This window comes from Halichoerus grypus, chromosome X (assembly GCF_964656455.1).
Source record: "Halichoerus grypus chromosome X, mHalGry1.hap1.1, whole genome shotgun sequence".
NCBI classification, from domain to species: Eukaryota; Metazoa; Chordata; class Mammalia; order Carnivora; family Phocidae; genus Halichoerus; species Halichoerus grypus.
In genome coordinates this window covers 112,005,400-112,027,287 of record NC_135727.1, presented here as the reverse complement: position 1 = coordinate 112,027,287, position 21,888 = coordinate 112,005,400, and the positions used below count along the sequence as shown (strand labels likewise).

General features: G+C 45.2%; 1 protein-coding gene across 8 annotated transcripts in view; it reads right to left on the bottom strand.

Annotated features, from left to right (window-relative positions):
* PCYT1B (phosphate cytidylyltransferase 1B, choline) overlaps positions 1 to 21,888 on the bottom strand; it is a 139,755-nt gene that overhangs the window by 39,638 nt on the left and 78,229 nt on the right. For all 8 annotated transcript variants that reach the window (XM_078064723.1, XM_078064722.1, XM_078064724.1 and 5 more), the window contains 2 exons: positions 12,349 to 12,500; positions 9,611 to 9,689 (listed from right to left, as the gene is read on the bottom strand). In XM_078064723.1, coding sequence (XP_077920849.1) covers positions 9,611 to 9,689; positions 12,349 to 12,500 — 231 coding nt within the window. The remainder of the gene's footprint in view (positions 1 to 9,610; positions 9,690 to 12,348; positions 12,501 to 21,888) is intronic.

Below are 21,888 nucleotides of genomic sequence, written 5' to 3'. Positions count from 1 at the left end.
TGCTCTTTTCCTTCAACTATTCCAAGGTCTTTATAAAACAGCTTCTTCAGTACCTGCCTTCCCCACTTGACAATAAGCTGCATGAGGGAAGGAACTGCTCCTGCATTATTCTCCTCTAGATTCTCGGCCCCGGGTGGCAAGCGGGCACTGTAAGAGGACTATTGACTCTAAGTGCCTTTCCCAATCCAGTTGTCATTCGTTAGTCCTCGATGGGCTTGTCCGTGTGGCGGCCCCTCTGGGGTGGCGCCCTGAGCGGGCCCCCGGTGTCTGCCGCACATGGAGCAGCAGCAGGTTGCCACCGCCCGTGTGTGAGACAAAGCATCCGCTTTCGAATGTTCTGTGGCTCAGAGCTGGCCTTTACCACTAGGTCCGAAACTACTCCTATCACCTTCTGAGAATATGGACTCGAACACAGAAGACCAAAGCGCAGGCAGAGGGCGCGAGCATCCCAACACCTGTACCGAGACCGCAGCCGACCGAGCCAGCTGGGCAGGGGGCTCTGGTGAGTCGGGGAACGCTGAGTGGCCCCAAGCTGGGGGGCTGAGACAACATCCTCACCTCGGTGGGGGCAGCAGGGAGCTTTCTAGTGAGCACTGTGTCCCACCTTTCAGCAGGCAGGTACTTTTCCCACACCCCCGCTGCCTGGTGAAATGTCCAGAAGATCCTCCAGCTACTAGCAGATTTCAGCAAGTCACTTAGGCACTGGTGACATGAGCTCAACCTTTCTGTGAAGCCGCAGAGTGAGGCCTCCGGGGCTGAGTGACTGGAAGTTGCGGGCGGGGACAAACTTGCTTTGGCTGGTGGGGAGGTAGGTCTCTGAAAGAAGCCGAGCCCTCTGCTGACATAATGAGGCACCCGGCTTCCTCCAAGTCCTAATTAGTGCTCTGCTAAAAATATTCAGTAATGAGCGAGCTCAGAGAACCTTTTTGTCATGCTTTTCCGAATTGCAGTGTTTGCTTCTGGAGCTATTTTAAGCCACAGCCAAACACATGTTAATGAAGGAGCCTCTCGGTGGTAGTAGGCCCTATTGGCAGGAGGATGAGGACCGTGGACCTGACAGTCTACTTCATTTGCGCACCGTCCTTTCGTCCAGCTCTGCTGGACGGTTTGGACATGTACTTCTGACAAGCAAAGCAGAGCACGCTGTGAAGTTTGATTCATGCCCTCGATATCTCTGGCTTCATTTAAAGTGACTTTTGACTCTTAAAAGAGACCTGAATTAGAGTGCAAAAGCCCAGTGCGTGTGCTTAGGCCATTTCTGAGCATCTTTCTCTCAGGATGAATGCCCTGGCCTTCTCTGCCATGGCTGTCCCTTGCTGAGCCATCAGCAGAGCAGATCAAGGGACCTGCGTGGATGAAGAGTCACACGTGGTCTTCCGCTTGTGCTGCCGGGGCAAGGAGAATACCACCGGACTGTTCAATCTGAAGATGCGAGTCAGGGCCGATTGAAGACAGGTACAATCCCCGTCCCCTGGGATGACTTGCTCGTAACAAAGAGAATGTGGTATTAGCGACACTGCGGCACTTCCAAGGCTAGGGCGCAAAAAGCCTTGAGGCTTCTGTCAAGATTGCTAACTCTCCAAATGCCTCCTCTCAGGACGCACACCCTTGTAACGCAGCTTCCACGCTTTCAGAACCCCACGCAACACGGAGAGGCCACGGGTAGGCGCTGCAGTGTCGTCTCTCCACCCCCCCAGCCCCCGCGGAGCTCGCATTGCAAGCCAGATGCAAGGGCACCATTTGGGAACCCCAGCCCAACTGGGGCTTCAGATGATGGCAGCCCCAGTCAACAGCTGAGTACAGCCATTTGAGAGACCCCCTAGCAAGAACCACCCAGCCAAGCCTTTGCTGAAATCCCGCCCTACAAAAACACGAGCAAAATAAAGTGGCTCTTTTAAGCCACTAACTGTGGGAGTAATTTGTTATGCAACAATAGGGTGCTGGATCGCTTTGAGTTAGGAAAATATTGGACCTGTTCCTATACCTTAAAATCGGGAAAGCAACTTTTTCTTAGCTCACTAGAGGCTACTCGCCCAGAAATAAAACCACCACCGAATGCATGTTTTTACTCGACAAGGTAGCTGAGAAACTGTCCCCCCAGGAAACGCTGATTCCATTCACCCTGGGTGAACCAGATACCTGGTCTAGATTCTTGCTACTCTAAGTGAGCTCTGCGGACTTGCGGTACCTACCAACCCAGGAGCTAGGAATGGGGATCTTAGGGGCGCCTGGGTGGCTCAGTCGGTTAAGCGTCTGCCTTCGGCTCAGGTCATGGTCCCAGGGTCCTGGGATCAAGTCCCATATCGGGCTCCTTGCTCAGCAGGGAGCCTGCTTCTCCCTCTCCCTCTGCCCCCTGCTCCCCTTGCTTGTGTTCCCTCTCTCGCTCGCTCTCTCTCTGTCAAATAAATAAATAAAATATTAAAAAAAAAAAAGAAATGGGGATCTTAGGTCCCACCAGACCTAATGAACCCAAATCTGCATTTAAAAAGATCCTGCAGTATGTCTCCTAAGACAAGGAACACAAAAGCAAAAATAAACTATTGGGACTACATCAAAATAAAAAGCTTCTGACCATGAAGGAAACAACCAACAAAACAAAAAGACAGACAACCTACTGAATGCGAGCAGATATATGCAAATGACATATCCCATAAGGGGTTAGTATCCAAAATACATAAAGCACTTATACAACTCAACACCAAAAAACAATCCAATGAAAAATGGGCAGAAGACATGAAGATGACATACAGATGACTGAAAGACACATGAAAAGATGTTCAATATCACTTGTCATGAGGGAAATGCAAATCAAAACTACACTGAGATATCAGCTCACCCGGTCAGAATGGATACAATCGAAGACAGAAAAAACAGCAGGTGTTGAGGTGAGGATGTGAAGAAAAAGGAACCCTCGTATACTCTTGGTATGAAAGCAAACTGGTACAGCCACTGTGGAAAAGACTATGGAGGTTCCTCAAAATATTAAAAATAGAATTACCAGAGGATCCAGTAATAGTATTACTGGGTGTTTACCCAAAGAATACAAAAAATTAAGAAAGATATATGCACCCCGATGTTTATTGCAGCATTGTTTACAATAGCCAAGATATAGAAGCAGCCCAAGTGTCCACTGATAGAGGAACGGATGAAGATGTGGTATATATGTACAATGGAATATTACTCAGCTATAAAAAAGAATGAAATCTTGCCATTTGCAACAACATGGAAGGATCTAGAGGGTATTATGCCAGGTGAAATAAGTCAGAGAAAGACAAATACCATATGATTTCATTCATATGTGGAATTTAACAAACAAATGAACAAAGAAAAAAAGACAAACCAAGAAATAGACTTAACTATAGAGAACAATTAGATAGTTACCAGAGGGGAGGTAGTGAGGGATGGGGGAAATAGGTGAAGGGGATTAAGAGTACACTTATAATGATGAGCACTGAGTCATGTATAGAACTGTTGAATCACTATATTGTACACCTGAAACTAATAAACTAACTGCACGTTAACTGTACAGGAGGGGAAGGGAGGGGAGAGGAAGGGAAAGAGAAGGAAAGCAAGATCATGTAGGGATCCACAGTCACATTTACATTTGACAAGCACTGGTCTATACCAGGTCCTTCATGGCAATTTTAGGGAAGGAACAGCCGGCTCACAGCTCAGATCTTACAAAGACTTAGAAAGGTAACCATCACTCCATGCCATAAGCCATCTCCCTTCCTTCTCCCCTCCTACTCCTGCCATGTTCCTCAGCAGCCTTCCAAGTCTGAAGGTTTCCAAGTGTGGAGTTTCCTTTCTTGGAACTCCTTACAAACAAGATTGGGATCTGAGAATGTCAGGCCTTCCATTCTCACCCAATGCTCCTGACCACTGAGGGAAGGAGGCCTTTCTGAGAACATGGTATAGACCTGACCACCAGCCCTGCTAGGGGTAGCATGGAGCTTCCCCAGCTGCCCCGAAGGGGTTTGAACCAACAAAAACACCATCGGGGAGGCTAAGTATATTATAGATAACAAAATAATTTTCTGAAATATTATCCAATGTTGTTTTCATTTCTGGGGATGATGTCTGTCATGACCCATTCCCACTGACGTGGAGACCTCCATCACCTCAGGGGAAAGTAAATGTAGCTGAGAATACAGGACACTACATTCAGCTTTTGACTTCTCAAACTGGCTCTTTTGAAGGCTCATTTCAGAAAGAATAGTTATCAAAGCTAAGGCTTTCACTTCAAAGAGCCACACTTTGAGGACTACGAAAAGGGTTTTCTTTTTTTTTTTTTTTTTTAATTTTATTTATTTATTTGACAGAGAGAGACACAAGAGAGGGAACACAAGCAGGGGGAGTGGGAGAGGGAGAAGCAGGCTTCCCGTGGAGCAGGGAGCCCGATGCGGGGCTCGATCCCAGGACCCTGGGATCATGACCTGAGCTGAAGGCAGCCGCTTAACAACTGAGCCACCCAGGTGCCCCCGAAAAGGGTTTTCTAAATCCCAGAAGTGTCCCTTTAATTATGAAGAACCAGAGGCTGAGTGGACTCAGAGTATAGAATATTTTCCTGTAAGCCTTGGAGTGGGGAAAACATGAAATTACCCAAGTGGCAGCTTCCTGCCCTCCAGGCGGAAGAAAAACCCCTCCTTGCACTGAGGGGAAAGAATCCAGAGAGGAATAAGGAGGGGCACAGCAGAAGTGAGAGAATGTGAGCAGGACCTATCCTTTGCCCAGACTCAGAGTCACACCCCAGGGGCAGGGACAGGTAAGAGATCCCATTAGACAGCCCAGAGCACAGAGGGGGGTGCCTGGGGGGCTCAGTCGGTTAAGCGTCCGACTCTTGATTTCAGCTCAGGTCATGATCTCAGGGTTGTGGGACTGAGCCCCGCATCAGGCTCCGCACTGGGCATGGAGCCTGCTTAAGATTCTCTCTCTCTCTCTCTCTCTCTCTCTCTCTAAAATGGGGAGGGGCAGAGCACAGGGGCTCATACCCTGTTTACCTCCAGGGCTGACATGGCTCCCCCGACAGCCCTCCAGTAGATTATGGAGGACATTTTTAAAGTTCTCAGGGGCCCTCTGGGGGAACACTGGAGGTAGCGGAGATTTGGAGTCAGCACGACCGCCGGGTGGGACGCCGGTAGCAGAGGGAAGGGATCTCGCAGCAGAGGCTGTGGCAAGAGGGGGCCAGAGCGGAGGTGGGGAGGGAGGTGTCGAGAAGCATCAGGAGGCTATGACGGGGGCCTGAAAGCCACAGATGAGGGCAGAGCAGGTTTGATATCACACAACGAAAGATCAGCAAGAACCAGTCCCCCACCCCATGCTGGGCCAATACAGAGGCCCCAGAATTGTAGATCACCCCAGGAGAAAAAGGCTAAGAGTTGACTCTACATAGTCCCAGGGCAAACCTAGAAGGGTCTGAATTACTGTAAACTTCAGGCGTGGTTTTTCCTGTCATCTATGGAAATGGGGGCTCCTAAGTCAGTTCGGCTACAGAAACGACTCCTGGCTGCCTACCCAGTTGACCCTTCCCCCACAAGAGACCTGCTCATGGCACTTCCCGGACGCTGAGTGGCATCTGGCTTCATGTGACATAGAGACTTCAGTCTAAACGGCCCCATTCTGCCAATCTCCATCTCTGCTCTCACCTCTCCACACCCTATACTAGATGAACGTTGGTTTTCTCCAAACACGCTGTACTTCTTCATACACTCCCACCTTTGGACAGGCCTCCCCAGCCTATAGAACATACCCCTCCAGAGGCTTACAATACTGTGAGGTAACGGGGCGCCTGGGTGGCTCAGTCGTTAAGGTCTGCCTTCGGCTCAGGTCCTGATCCCGGGGTCCTGGGATCAAGCCCCGCATCGGGCTCCCTGCTCACCTGGAAGCCTGCTTCTCCCTCTCCCACTCCCCCTGCTTGTGTTCCCTCTCTCGCTATCTCTCTCTCTCTGTCAAATAAATAAATAAAATCTTTAAAAATATATTGTGATGTAACTACTTATGTCTGTCTCTGCTCTCTCCACTGGGTGAAGGCTATGTCTTATTCACAGTTGCATCCCATCTTCCCTCCAACAGTTCCTGGCTTGTTGAACACACTCAGGTAACTCACAGGTTCACCAGTGAGGGGCAACACCATCCAAAGATGGAAATGTGCCACCTTGGGAGGTAGGAGCTCCCCCATCATGGGGTATGTTCAAGTACCAGTTCTACCAGGAGCTGGCAGTGATGCCACGGAGGGCCTAGGAGCCTGGGTTTGTGACCCTCAGGAACCCATCCTCCCTTAAGAGTCTAAAGGTCCATAAGTCCTGGGAAAAGGCTGTGGTGGCAGCAGGTTGAAGGGGAGGGATGGTGGGACCAACATGTTGTGGGGGGGCGGTTTCCAGTGGTCCCAGGAACAGGAGAAGACGACTCTGATGGGGGCAGCTCCGGTATGATGGGTATATTCGCCTTCTTGAGCTCTCTCAGTAAAGCCGATGGTAACTCACAAGACTAGAGTGTCTGGACGTGCCAGATAATGGTTTAATGACTGGAGGAAGGTATGCATGGATGCATCTACAGTGCCTATCGAAGAGGCGTATGATAGAAAACAAAACAGCAGAAAACCAACCAAGCCATTAAAAATCTACTTGTGCACCTACCTTCCAGCTAAAATACCAATTCCAGCCCATCCTTTCCTGAAACTCTTCCTTGCCCAAGATTCTCAGGCAGCAGTAGGCTTATGGGAGGTTTATGGAAGGTAGTCTGATGAAGGAGGGTGGATGGAGAGCCTAAGGCATTCAGGCTACTATGCCGCCTCCCTCCATCTTGGATACCTCCATTTTTAGGGTCAGGAAAACCACGTAACCCTATAAGAAGATAGAAGTAATTACCTTTGCCCCATCTGTCTTTTTAAATAATCCAAATGGACAGAAGCTGGGGAGGCTGAGTATTTAAAAAATCCTAGCAATGACTATTTTAATTCTTAGGTGATTACAGGAAACCCTGTGACATTGAAAACCTCAGCTCAGGAAAATAACAAGTGTTGGGTAGTGAGTGTATAGCAGAGACTATTTTCCCATTATACATCTGCCCCCAAAGCACCTATAATTTGTGATTTATATTCTCTTGCCTTTTGTAAGATAAAGTGAGAGAAATGCAAATTCACAGATATAATTTTAAAGATCTTTCATTCAGATCACAGCCACTTTTGAAACAAGTCAAATGGCAAACGCTTCTATCTTTCCCTGAGAATTTTTGAGGCTATGGTGACTTGGAGTAATTTAGTGCAGGTAGCCAACAACTGGTGAAGGACTCAGGGGCCATGATACCAATGAAAAGCAAACAGATTAGATGCAAAGGTTGATATAATTACCCCCAAACCGCCCCTTAATCTAAGTAATTTGAAAAACTCTACAAGACAGAGTGTGTGCCCAAATTATCTAGGTAAGCAGCTCTACTCCCTGCAGAGTGGGAAGAGCCTTTGCAGACAAAAGACCTCCATCCTAAGCTGACTCCCCATCATACTCCATTAAAAGCACCCTCTTGCTTAGCCAGCACTGAATGAGCTCTACACATGCACCAGGACTATGCTGGGGATGTGAAGATGGATGAGACATGGCAGAGACCATGGCAGTTCATTCTAGCTAGGGATACACACACACACACACACACACACACACACACACACACACACACCACACACTATCAGGATGCCATCAAAAGGGAGCTGAAAATAAGATCCATTTGCAAAGAGTATCTGAGGAGGGTTGGGGGAGGGTAGTGCTGAATTATGCCCCCGGGAGAGAGGGCATGTCAAGGGCTAGCTCCTCAACTGGGCATGGAATAGGCGTGGAAGCTCAGAGGAAGGGCATGTCCAGCCCAGAGAAGAGCTGGAGCCAAGACGCTAAGTGGGGGTGCATCTGGGCACCAGGATGGACTCCATGTGTCTGGAGTTTAGGGCCTGAGCAAGGCGATGCAGAGACCAGGCTAACAAGACTGAGAGGCTGTGCAGGGCCAAGGGACAAAGACCTAATCACAAAACCCAGGAGTGGTGAGAGAGACCGAAGGGAAAGAGAAGGTCCCAGAAGTGTCCCAGAAAGTAGAAGACAAAAGCACATAGGAGAGGAGAGTGGTCAGCAGGGTTGTTCTGTCCAGAGGAGGACAGCAAAGAGGCCACCGGACTGGGTGGTCTGAAGGTCATCAGGGAACGGAGGGAGGATGGGACAAAAGTCAGAGCACAGATAGGTGAGGAATGACAGGGAGGTGAGCCTGCGAGGTGCTGGCAAGGGATGACGCAACAAGGATGGGACTGGAGAAGGGAGAGGGAGGGCAGAAGAAGGATTTTGTTTTGTTTTTGTAGACTCTCAAACAATAGTAAGCTGACAAGAAACTGCTGGAGAGTGAGAACCTTGCACACAGAGAGAGCAAGAATAAAGCAGACAGGCTTCAAGGAAGGGAGGAGGTGGATTCAGGTAAAGAAGTCAGCCAGGGGGGCGCCTGGGTGGCTCAGTCAGTTAAGCATCTGCCTTCGGCTCAGGTCATGATCTTAGGGTCCTGGGATCGAGTCCCACATCGGGCTCCCTGCTCAGCAGGGAATCTGCTTCTCCCTCTGCCTCTGCCTGTCACTCTACCTACTTGAGCTCTATCTCTCTGCCAAATAAATAAATAAAATCTTTAAAAAAAAAAAAAAGAAGGCAGCCTGGGACAGAAAACCTACCCCTTTTCCTCAGGATGCAGGGGAGGGGGCGAGGGCGCAAGGAGTTAGGGGTACATCAAGGCAGGAAGGTAAATGTTGTCAAGGAACATCAAGAATCCCCCTGAGGCTGGAAACCACAGATCTGTTACGATGCCCAACAGTGATTTCCCTCAAGTCCTCAGCGGCAAAGGAATAGGAACAGAGAACTTGGCAAAGGAATGAACCGCAGGGAGTCTGCAATGGAAGGAAACCCGCCTCTCTCCAGCCCCCCAGTAACTCCCTGGGGCAGACTAGTCTTTGACCTTCAAAGAAATGCTTAGTGACAGCTGGGACAACTTCCAAAGCTCAGGCACCACATCTGCCCTCCATGACAGTGCTTAACAGTTTGGGGAAGGAAATATTTTACCTGATTTCCCAAATATTTACCCTTTTTTCTTTTTTTTTTGCTTCTGCATGTGGTACCTGAGGCTGTAACTATCATGTGACAGGATGACAGATGGCAGGACTGACTTTGGAGACAAGGAGTCCAGATTGTTAATTACCCAGTTATCTGGCTTCTGGAAGGAACTTTCTTGGAAGTATAACATAATTTCATTCTGAGGACCTAAATGTGAATGAGGAAAATGATTGCCCTTTAAATAATAGCGTCCTATGATTTTAGTCTGATGAGCCCTAAAATTGAGCCACACACTAGAAGTTGGTATACCTGTGGTATGGCAGAGTACTTTGGTGCTCGAGTTAACTCTTCTATAAATACCTAAGTGGTGTCTTTCCTATGACTGAGCCTTAGCACATGTCAACAGAAGCTTGTAAAGGCTATGTGGCAGACGTCTGAAATTCCAGTGCCTTCCATGTATATGCTACAAGACTAGGGCAGAGGTCTCTTATTAAACCTGATGGTCATAATGCAGTGGACAGGTGAGCACAGGGGAAACTCACCTGCTTCCTTTATATGCTTGTAAACATCATCAGAACCAGCAGAAGAGTAGGGAATGTCATCATGGGCCACAAAGTCAATCTGTTGGAGAGAGAGAAGAGTGATGTCACCAGTGGGATGGATGTGCATATGCCTTTTTTAAAAAAAAACCTCTTTTTAAAAAAAGATTTTATTTATCAGAGAGACAGAGAATGAAGACAGAGAAGCAGGCTCCCCACTGAGCAAGGAGCCTGATGTGAGACTCCATCTCAGGACCCTGGGATCATGACCTGAGCCGAAGGCAGACGCTTAACCAACTGAGCCACCCAGACATCCCAGTGTGCAAATGCCTTTTGGAATAAAGTAGTCGTAATAAAGCAGCTGAAATAAGCAGTTTATAATGTGCATTTGAATCCTTGACTGAAAGGTACTGCCAACTGTCTCCATTCCCGGGAGATAAAGGGAACTAGATTGGTTGGTCTCCTTCACTGGTCCCTCTCTTTCCTCTGACAGTAGGCTTTCTAGGCCTTCTGTCCTTCTGCCTTTAAACTTTCTCCTTAGAGAATTCATTCATGCTTCAGATTTTAATCAGCCTTGCTATGATGAGGAAGCCAAACCTCCATTTCCTGTCCCACTGATGGCAACAGGCCCTCACACTTAAGCCAGGTTTTCTGTGGTAAAAATGAATTCACAACTTTTTTCTTATTTGATCTCCCTAACCACCTTGCTAGGCAAGAGGGGCCCATACTACTGTTTCCGTTGGGACAGAAGGCTGCCGAAACTAGGAAACTTGTCAGATTTGCCCCAAGTCACCCTTTGGCATCATTTTAAAATCAACCTTTTCGATATTTAATTCAGCCTGAAAACTGGTGTCCCCTCCCAGAGGCACCTCCACTTTCCCGGTGTACCTAGGCCCCAAACACCTTGGAATTGGCCTTCTTTCCCTACTTCCTTTAGTCTCCAGGCACAAAGGTCCCAAGGCCCCCTGGGCTGTGTGAGTGTGCGCGTGCACATGGGAACGTCCCTGCACGCACGCGTGCCCAGCAGGTCCTCTCCGCGGCTGCTACAGGAAACCCAGGGCCCGGTGACCTGGACTACTGCTTCCAACTTGTACCTGACCTTCCTCACTGCAGCCTGTCTCCTTTCCAAACCACCCCTCTGTCACGTGGGGGGCAGGTCCTTCTTAACCGGGTTTCTTCCGTGTCATCCTTCCTGCTGATCTCCCCTAGCTCCCTGCCTCCTACTCCATCAAATCTAAACTTGCTGCCTGGCTTTTGCAGCCCTTTGTGACGAGGCTTGACCCCACCTGGAGAGGTAGTTTACAGCAGGAGTCCCATCTGCCTGCCCCACCGCTTACTAGCTAGAGAAGTCATAAATTTAATCCTTAAATTAGTCTTTCTGAACCTTGGCACTTGTGACACCTTGAGGTGGATTGTTCTTGGGGGGGTGCCCTGGCCTTTACCCGCTAGATGCCAGTAGCACCCCTCTAGCTGCGACAACCAAAAGTTTCCAGACACTGCCAAATGTCCCTTGAGGGCAAATTCAAGCCCAGTTGAGAATCACTGGATTAAATGATGTTGTGATGGAAAAGTGCTAAAAATGATAACCGGTGCACAGTAAACACTCAATGTTATTATTTAATCCATTATTAGTACTCAAACTTAGTTCCTCCTCCTCTCCAGTATATAACAACAACGACGACGACGACAAAGTCTCAGGGTGGCCGTGAGATTGAATGCGATTCATGTAGGAGCAAAGCCCTCAGCACAGTGCCCGGCACATGGTGAGTAATAAACGGCGGCCACCGCTACCATCGTCAGTACCCCCATCATGCCTGGCACGAGTTGAATATACAATAGATATTCAGTAAAAATGTGTTAGTGATTGCTGGAAGTAAATCATATTGTAGCTTCTCCTTCTGCTTTTTATTCTTGCTGGGAGATTATCTCCTCTGCTATTACCCATGCACATTTATCAGTGTTCTCTCTTCTCTTCTGCATCGGGAATTTAAAAATAGAAAAGAAAACTCTTAGAACAGCTTCATCTTGTGGGGGTTTTTTTTTGTTTTTTTTTTTTTTTTGGTACGGCTTATAAAAGGAAAGAATAGCTCCTAATGTGGAGCTGGTAGGGAGACACAAAGCACATAATTTCATGCAGATCAAAAGAATTTCTCGTGTTTTCAACTAATAAAAATCTTGTATCAGTAGGAGTCTCAGGGTCACAAAATCACAGATATAAAGTTCTTTCCTTAAAGGCTGACCTGTGCCCTTCTGGATATAATGCATATTCATTTGTTCCTTGAAAAAGGATGCCTGTGAATATACAAGCATCAATAATGATGATGGTGGTGGTAATGACAATGACATTTTGGAGCTCTGGCTATGGGCCAGACAGTGTTCAAAGGGTTTTACTTACATGATCTCATTAGATTCTCAAAACAGCCCCCCATGGGAGAAGTACTAACATCACCTGAGTTTATAATTTAGGTAAGTGGGTTCAATATCTTGCTCAAGGTCCCACAGGTAGGAAGGGATAGAGGCGCACTTGGATGTGGGTGGCCTAGCTCTAGCACCCACAGTGAGGAAGTGAGAGGATATCAGTCCCCAGGCCTAGGCAGAAGACAGGTGCTGTATCAAGTGACACCACATGACAGTTCCTGAAGTCACCTCTTTCAGAGAGTAGAAGCCTCTGGGCTTTCTGCATGTAGGCTGTAGAACTAGACTCTAATTCTTCTACTTAGAGAACATGGAAAAGTAAGTACCTTGTGTTTTTCCAGAAACTCTGGAGTGAGTGTCCACGGAGCATCTCTAATGACTTCATCCACATAGCGACAGTGTCTGAGAGCTTCATATCTCTCTGCTTCGTTCATCACAGTGAAACCTTTGAATTTGTGGGTGAGGTCATCACTGCAAACTGAAACAGACATAGACATGAAAGGCTGCTACCTGGCCCAGGCCCTGCTCGCAGCCATCCTGGGACATCAGGGCTTGTTCAGCAAAACAAAAGGAGCTCAGCCTTACTTGGTACATGATGTAATCAAACTTGTTTTTTTTTTACAGGAACAAAGCATCAGGAAAGCAAAGCAAGCTGAAATCCATCAGCAATCGAGAATTCCATTTTAGTGCTAATTTTGACTTCATTCTCTGCTGCAACTTTTATTAAAATTATTCTCCACACTACCTAATGTGACTTCTGTATCTTTTATTTTTCTATCCCACCATTCAGTAAAAATTACTATTCGGAAAAAAAAAATGGCCAAATGACCAGAGAGAGAGGGAAGAGAGAAAAAGAAAAGCAGCAGGAGGCCTGAATTTTAGAAGGTTTGAACAATCAGTTCCAATTCCCTTGCTGGATCATTGTACTTAGTAACCCAAGTGTGATTCCTTTGCATGCATGTGTGCATGGGCATATGCACATGTGCATCTGTGTGTGTGAGCACGCGCACGCACACGCACACACACACACACTTCTGTTCCCCGGATTGAGGTCCAGTCACTACACATCAGACCACACAATCAAGAGGAGGAAGTCATAAAATAAAAGATCTGATCTAGCAGAATTCATCCTTGTAACATGTCTTATCCTTCCTAGATCTCAGGTTCCTGAATCTCCAAATGGGGGTTAATATCATCCACTATCAACCTTAGAAAGAATTTTTAGAGGATTTACATAAGAGTGCTTTGAAATAAACTGAACAAGAAATATTATTCATTATTCTGTCCAGAATATATTTGTTTTCAGGAAAGGCAGCTTTTCTACATGTCAGGAAGAAGTGTCACTGTGGGTCCAGTCCCTGTTTACCAATATCCTGGTGAAGGTCGGACTACAGCCAGACTGCCCTGACTGCTCCATAAGAGGTTTTATGTACACACAATAAAATTTACAAAATTTAAGTGTTCAACATATGTTTTAAAAACAAAAATACAATTATTTTCTTGGAACCGAAGGATGACCCACATCCAGAACCAAATCTAGCCACAGAGTGAGCACAGCCAATGGCTACAGCCAGCGTCATTGGAAAACCTCCTGGGGCAGCCCTCACTCACTCCACCTCCAAACTATCCGCAGACCTGCCGCCCCCCCCCCGCCTTCAGCGCCCCTGCAAGCCACGGTGTACTCACCACCTCCACTGCTCACCAGCCCGCCCACCTTCTCCCCCCACGGATTACTGCCGTGGCCTCCTAACTCGGCTCTTGTTCCTGCCTTGCCCGCCCCCAGCAACCTCTATTGGCCAGAATCATCCCCTTAAAACCTGTCTGATTGTCGTTCTTGGGCTCAGAACCCTTCCTGTCTCCCTCAGAGTAAAAGTGAAACAATTCCACTGGCCCACAGGCCCCCACAAGACCCACGCCTCAGCCCACCCTTTGCCTCTCGGATAGCGCCTCCTTGCATCCCAGCCCTTGGCCTTCATGCCATTTCCTGAAGCCACCAAGAATGCTCCTGCTCAGGTCAGGACTTGGCACCTCCTATTCCCCAAACCTGGAACAGTTGTGCTCCAAATATCCACAGAGCTCACTTCCTCTCCTCCCTCGAGGCTTCCCAGCCATCCTATTGAAATTGCCATTTGGCCCCCATCCCTGGTGGTTGCCGTCCCTTTCCCATTTTACTTCTTGCCATGGCACTCCTCATCATGTAACTGTCTTATTGAATTTTACTGCTGATGTCCTTCCACAAAAATATATGCTCCCTGAAGACAGGGACTTTTGTTTGATTTTCTGATGGCCCATAGAGGGCTCTTAACAAGTATTTATTGAATGAACAGTGCCTAAAACATACAGATGCTCAGTTAATGTTTACTATGATTTACAATAATATTTATCTGTAGGCACATTTCAACAACATATATATAATTAAGAGACTAGTATGTCTCTAGATACACATGTATATGCCTATACATCTCCTATACATACTTCCTGAGATGTTGTATAGACCTGTATAGGATAGAATACAATAAAGACAACATTGTAGTAGTTTATGTTACCCAAACACCATCAACCACGTGGCTGGCTCAAAAAGTTTAAGGAGTATCAGAGTCACCTAAGGAGCTTGCTAAATATAAAGATACCTGGGTCTCACTGCCCAAGAGTTTGATTCCGTGGGTGCTATGGTCTGAGTGTGTCCCCCTAAATTCATTTGTTAAAATCTTAAATCCCAAAGGTAATGATATTTAGGAGGTAGGCCTTTGGGAGGTGCTTAGGTCTTGAGGTTGGAACCCTTATGAATGGGATTAGTGTCTTATTAAGAGCCTGCACAGAGCTCCCTAGAACCTTCCACCACATGAGAAAACAGCGAGAAAGGAACAGCTCTGTAACAAGACGAGGGCCCTCAGCAGGACACCATGTTAGGGCCTTATCTTGGAGTCTCCAGTCTCCCGAACTGTGAGAAGTAAACTTGTGCAGTTTTTAAGCCAGCCAGCCCAGGGTGTCTTGTTGTAGCAGACCAAATGAATTAAGACCGTGAGTCTGGAGTAGGGCCTAGGCAGCTCTATTTCCGACAAGCGTCAGGGATAATTCTGATATGTACAACATTCAAAAGCCCCTGGAGCATATTATGAACATCTTGAGCCAAGAGCCCAGCCTGTTTCTGAATCACCCATCACTCGAGCTTAGGGGCGGGGGGGGGGGCAGGTAGTAGGGCCATAATTACTATGTTCTGTACTGATTCACGGATTGTATTGGCTTTAGACTCCATAAATAGGAATTATTTATGGGTCAAGATATACAATTTAAAAATTGATCTAAGACTTTTTAAATGTTCTGTTAGGACTTTATTAAAACACTACTTCAAGAGTCATACTGAGCAGAAATGGATTTCAGATCCATCAATTTTCTATTTTAAACAACACAAAACTAGGCTGGCCATATCCTCTCCCCTTTTGAACCTGCACCTGAGCAATTTGGTGTAACTTCTAGATGACCGAAATAATGGCCCCCTGACAGAGCACAAAGAAAACAAACATCCTGTTTATGCCAATCCGGGGTCCTATTTTCATATCCCAGGAGTGACCTCAAGAAGCAGCTGAACATGCTGACCGGTTATTGTCCAAACATTAATTACGCCCAAAGCAGTACTGTTGTTCTGGAGTCTTGGCAAATGCACTCTGACAACCAGATGGAGAACTCTGAGCAATGGTGTTCCATGGATGAATTCACTGAGTCATCTGGGAGCTCACACTGTAGCTACCCCATCCTGGCAGCTCCCTGTGCTCAAAATGAAATAGTACCAGTCCTCTGCAGGAGAGAAAATGTAATATAAGGGATGAACTTTGGAACCAAACAGACTTGGGTTCTAATCCCTGCTCTGCTACTTAAAACTGGGAAAATTACTCTGTCTCTTAAGACTCAGTCATCTGTCTTTAAAACATGGCAAAATTTTGATAATTGAATGTGATCATCTGAGTAAAGAGTAATGCTCAGTAACATTTGCCATTTATAAATAGTAGTATAAAACCAGCACTGGGGATATTCATTTGTGTTTTGAGCTCCGTCTTTTTCCTGCCCCCACTCCAAGCAGGTGCTCAGTCTCTTGGAACAAACTCCCCCCTAGAAGCTGTGAAATTCAAGTTGCTGGTACACAGCCTCCTCCCTGGCTGCTGCTTCCTCCAAGCCAGAACTCATTAGAGAAGTTCTGTAAGGAAAGAGACAAAGAGAGAGAAGAGTCCTCCAAATGAGGAAGAGGCCAAAGATCTGAGGATCCCATAAGCAGAAGGGTCAGTGGCAGACCCCACGAGGGATGATGACATGGTACCCTGGGCCGGGGGTTCCATGTGAGCACAGACGGCAGGTGCCTCACCTTGCACAGGCTCAGTGGGGCTGGGCTCAAGACTGGAAAACCCCCTCTTGTTTCCATAAACATTTTGGAATCTCGTTGGACTCTGCAGAGGTGAAGACAGCCTAACAAGGACTGAGACTCAATGTCCCACCAGTCAGGCAAAATGGAGTCCCAGTGGAATATTTAATTTCAAGTAAAGTGCAAGAGAGCTTAAAGGAGTAATATTTATGTCAAGTTTATGGAGTACTATTTATGTCCATTATAGTAAGAGTAGTATTACATTTATTGTTGTTATTTTTTATTCCCCTCCTATGAGGTAGAAATAGGTATTTGGTGACTCACTGCCTTAAAAAATATTTTAGGGAGATACTAACTGGGCTTGAAAAAAGCATGGAAGATACTAGAGAATCCCTCTCTGGAGAAATAAAAGAACTAAAATCTAACCAAGTCGAAATCAAAAAGGCTATTCATGAGGTGCAATAAAAAATGGAGGCTCTGCTAGGATAAATGAGGCAGAGGAGAAAATTAGTGATATAGCAGACCAAATGATGGAGAATAAAGAAGCTGAGAAAAAGAGAGATAAACAACTACTGGATCACGAGGGCAGAATGCGAGAGATAAGTGATACCATAAGACAAAACAATATTAGAATAATTGGGATCCCAGAAGAAGAAGAAAGAGAGAGAGGGGCAGAAGGTATATTGGAGAAAATTATAGCAGAGAACTTCCCTAATTTGGGGAAGGAAAGAGACATCAAAAGCCAGGAGGCACAGAGAACCCCCCTCAAAATCAATAAAAAGAGGTCAACACCCCGACATATTAGAGTAAAACTTACCAGTCTCAGAGACAAAGAGAAAATACCGAAAGCAGCTCGGGACAAGAAGTCTTTAACCTACAATGGTAGAAACATTAGGTTGGCAGCAGACCTATCCACAGAGACCTGGCAGGCCAGAAAGGACTGGCATGATAGATTCAGGGCACTAAATGAGAAAAATATGCAGCCAAGAATACTATATCCAACTAGGCTGTCATTGAAAATAGAAGGAGAGATAAAAAGCTTCCAGGACAAACAAAAACTAAAAGAATTTGCAAACACCAAACCAGCCCTACAAGAAATATTGAAAGGGGTCCTCTAAGCAAAGACAGAGCCTAAAAGTAACATAGACCAGAAAGGAATAGAGACAATATATAGTAACAGTCACCTTACAGGCAATACAATGGTACTAAATTCATATCTTTCAATAGTGACCCTGAATGTAAATGGGCTAAATGCCCCAATCAAAAGACGCAGGTATCAGATTGGATTAAAAAACAAGACCCATCAATATGCTGCCTGCAAGAGACTCATTTTAGACCCAAAGATACCTCCAGATTGAAAGTGAGGGGCTGGAAAACCATTTACCATGCTAATGGACATCAAAAGAAAGCTGGGGTGGCAATCCTTATATCAGACAAATTAGATTTTAAACCAAAGACTGTAATAAGAGATGAGGAAGGACACTACATCCTACTTAAAGGGTCTATCCTACAAGAAGATCTAACAATTGTAAATATCTATGCCCCTAACGTGGGAGCAGCCAATTATATAAGTCAATTAATAAAAAAATCAAAGAAACACACAGACAACAATACAATAATAGTAGGGGACTTTAACACCCCCCTCACAGAAATGGACAGATCATCGAAGCAAAAGATCAACAAGGAAATAAAGGCTTTAAATGACACACTGGACCAAATGGACTTCACATATATATTCAGAACATTCCATCCCAAAGCAACAGAATTCTTCTCTAGTGCTCATGGAACATTCTCCAGAATAGATCACATCCTAGGTCACAAATCAGGTCTCAACTGGTACCAAAACATTGGGATCATTCCCTGCGTATTTTCAGACCACAGTGCTTTGAAACTAGAACTCAATCACAAGAGGAAAGTTGGAAAGAACTCAAATACAGGAGACTAAAGAGCATCCTACTAAAGAATGAATGGGTCAACCAGGAAATTAAAGAAGAATTATAAAAATTAATGGAAACAAATGAAAATGAAAACACAACTTCAAAATCTTTGGGATGCCAAATGGCCAACAGATACATGAAAAAGTGCTCAACATCGCTTGGCATCAGGGAAATCCAAATCAAAACCTCAATGAGATACCACCTCACACCAGTCAGAATGGCTAAAATTAACAAGTCAGGAAATGACAGATGTTGGCGGGGATGCGGAGAAAGGGGAACCCTCCTACACGGTTGGTGGGAATGCAAACTGGTGCAGCCACTCTGGAAAACAGTATGGAGGTTCCTCAAAAAGTTGAAAATAGAGATACCCTATGATCCAGCAATTGCACTACTGGGTATTTACCCCAAAGATACAAATGTAGGGATCCGAAGGGATACGTGCACCCTGACGTTTATAGCAGCAATGTCCACAATAGTCAAACTGTGGAAAGAGCCAAGATGTCCATCGACAGATGAATGGATAAAGAAGGTGTGGTATATACATACAATGGAATATTATGCAGCCATCAAAAGGAATGAAATCTTGCCATTTGCAACGATGTGGATGGAACTGGAGGGTATTATGCTGAGCGAAATAAGTCAAACAGGGAAAGACATGTATCATATGACCTCACTGATATGAGGAATTCTTAATCTCAGGAAACAAACTGAGGGTTGCTGGAGTGGGGGGTGGGGTGGGAGGGATGGGGTGACTGGGTGATAGACAGTGGGGAGGGTATGTGCTCTGGTAAGCGCTGTGAATTGTGCAAGACTGTTGAATCTCAGATCTGTACCTCTGAAACAAATAATGCAATATATGTTAAAAAAAAAAAAAAAGAGAAGAAGATAGCAGGAGGGGAAGAATGAAAGGGGGAAATTGGAGGGGGGGATGAACCATGAGAGATGATGGACTCTGAAAAACAAACTGAGGGTTCTAGAGGGGAGGGGGTGGGAGGATGGGTTAGCCTGGTGATGGATATTAAAGAGGGCACATTCTGCATGGAGCACTGGGTGTTGTGCACAAACAATGAATCATGGAACACTACATCTAAAACTAATGATGTAATGTATGGTGATTAACATAACAATAAAAAAATTTAAAAAAATCTTTGGGATGCAGCAAAGGCAGTCCTAAGAGGGAAGTATATAGCAATACAAGCCTTTCTCAAGAAACAAGAAAGGTCTCAAATACACAACCTAACACTACTCCTAAAGGAGCTGGAGAAACAACAGCAAATAAAGCCTAAACCCAGCAGGAGAAGAGAAATAATAAAGATCAGAGCAGAAATCAATGAAATAGAAACCAAAAGAACAGTAGAACAGATCAATAAAACTAGGAGCTGGTTCTTTAAAAGAATTAAGATTGATAAACCCCTGGCCAGACTTATCAAAAAGAAAAGAGAAACAACCCAAATAAATAAAATCATGAATGAAAGAGGAGCGATCACAACCAACACCAAAGAAATACAAACAATTATAAGAACATATTATGAGCAACTCTATGTCTCCAAATTAGACAATCTGGAAGAAATGGATGCATTCCTAGAGAAGTATAAACTACCAAAACTGAACCAGGAAGAAATAGAAAACCCGAACAGACCCATAACCAGTAAGGAAATTGAAGCAGTCATCAAAAATCTCCCAACAAACAAGAGCCCAGGGCCAGATGGCTTCCCAGAGGAATTCTACCAAACATTTAAAGAAGAATTAATACCTATTCTTCTGAAACTGTTCCAGAAAATGAAATGAAAGGAAAACTTCCAAACTCATTTTATGAGGCCAGCATTACTTTGATCCCCAAACCAGACAAAGACCCCATCAAAAAGGAGAATTACAGACCAATATCCCTGATGAACATGGATGCAAAAATTCTCACCAAAATACTAGCCAATAGGATCCTACAGTATATTAAAAGGATTATTCACCACGACCAAGTGGGATTTATTCCTGGGCTGGAAGTTTGGTTCAACATCCACAAATCAATCAATGTGATACAATACATTAATAAAAGAAAGAACAAGAACCATATGCTCCTCTCAATAGATGCAGAAAAAGCATTTGACAAAGTACAGCACCCTTTCTTGATTAAAACTCTTTAGAGGGTAGGGATAGACGGTACATACCTCAATATCGTAAAAGCTATCTATGAAAAACCCACAGCAAATACCATTCTCAATGGGGAAAAACTGAGAGCTTTTCCCCTAAGGTCAGGAATATGGCAGGGATGTCCACTATCACCACTGCTATCCAACATAGTACTAGAAGTCCTAGCCTCAGCAATCAGACAACAAAAAGAAATAAAAGGCATCCGAATCAGCAAAGAATTCAAATTCTCACTCTTTGCAGATGATATGATACTTTATGTGGAAAACCCAAAAGACGCCACCCCAAAACTGCTAGAACTCATACAGGAATTCAGTAAAGTGGCAGGATATAAAATCAATGCACAGAAATCAGTGGTATTTCTATACACCAACAACAAGATAGAAGAAAGAGAAATTAAGCAGTCGATCCCATTTACAATTGCACCCAAAACCATAAGATACCTAGGAATAAATCTAACCAAAGAGGCAAAGAATCTGTACTCAGAAAACTATAGAATACTCATGAAAGAAATTGAGGAAGACACAAAGAAATGGAAAAACGTTCCATGCTCATGGATTGGAAGAACAAATATTGTGAAAATGTCTATGCTACCTAGAGCAATCTACACATTTAATGCAATCCCTATCAAAATACCATCAACTTTTTCAAAGAAATGGAACAAATAATCCCAAAATTTTTGTGGAACCAGAAAAGACCCCAAATAGCCAGAGGAATGTTGAAAAAGAAAAGCAAAGCTGGTGGCATCAATTTCGGACTTCAAGCTCTATTACAAAGCTGTAATTATCAAGACAGTATGGTAACTGGCACAAAAACAGACACATAGATCAATGGAACAGAATAGAAAGCCCAGAAATGGACCCTCAACTCTATGGTCAACTAATCTTTGACAAAGCAGGAAAGAATGTCCTATGGAAAAAATGCAGTCTCTTCTGGGCGCCTGGGTGGCTCAGTTGGTTGAGCGACTGCCTTTGGCTCAGGTCATGATCCTGGAGTCCCGGGATCGAGTCCCACATCGGGCTCCCTGCTCAGCAGGGAGTCTGCTTCTCCCTCTGACCCTCCCCCCTCTCATGTGCTCTCTCTCTCTCTCTCATTCTCTTTCTCAAATAAATAAATAAAATCTTTTAAAAAAAATACAGTCTCTTCAACAAATGGTGTTGGGAAAATTGGACAGTCACATGCAGAAGAATGAAACTGGACCATTTCCATACACCACACACAAAAAATAGATTCAAAATGGATGAAAGACCTAAATGTAAGACAGGAATCCATCAAAATCCTTGAGGAGAACACAGGCAGCAACCTCTTCGACCTCAGCTGCAGCAACTTCTTCCTAGAAACATCGCCAAAGGCAAGGGAAGCAAGGGCAAAAATGAACTATTGGGACTTGATCAAGATAAAAAGCTTCTGCACGGCAAAGGAAACAGTCAACA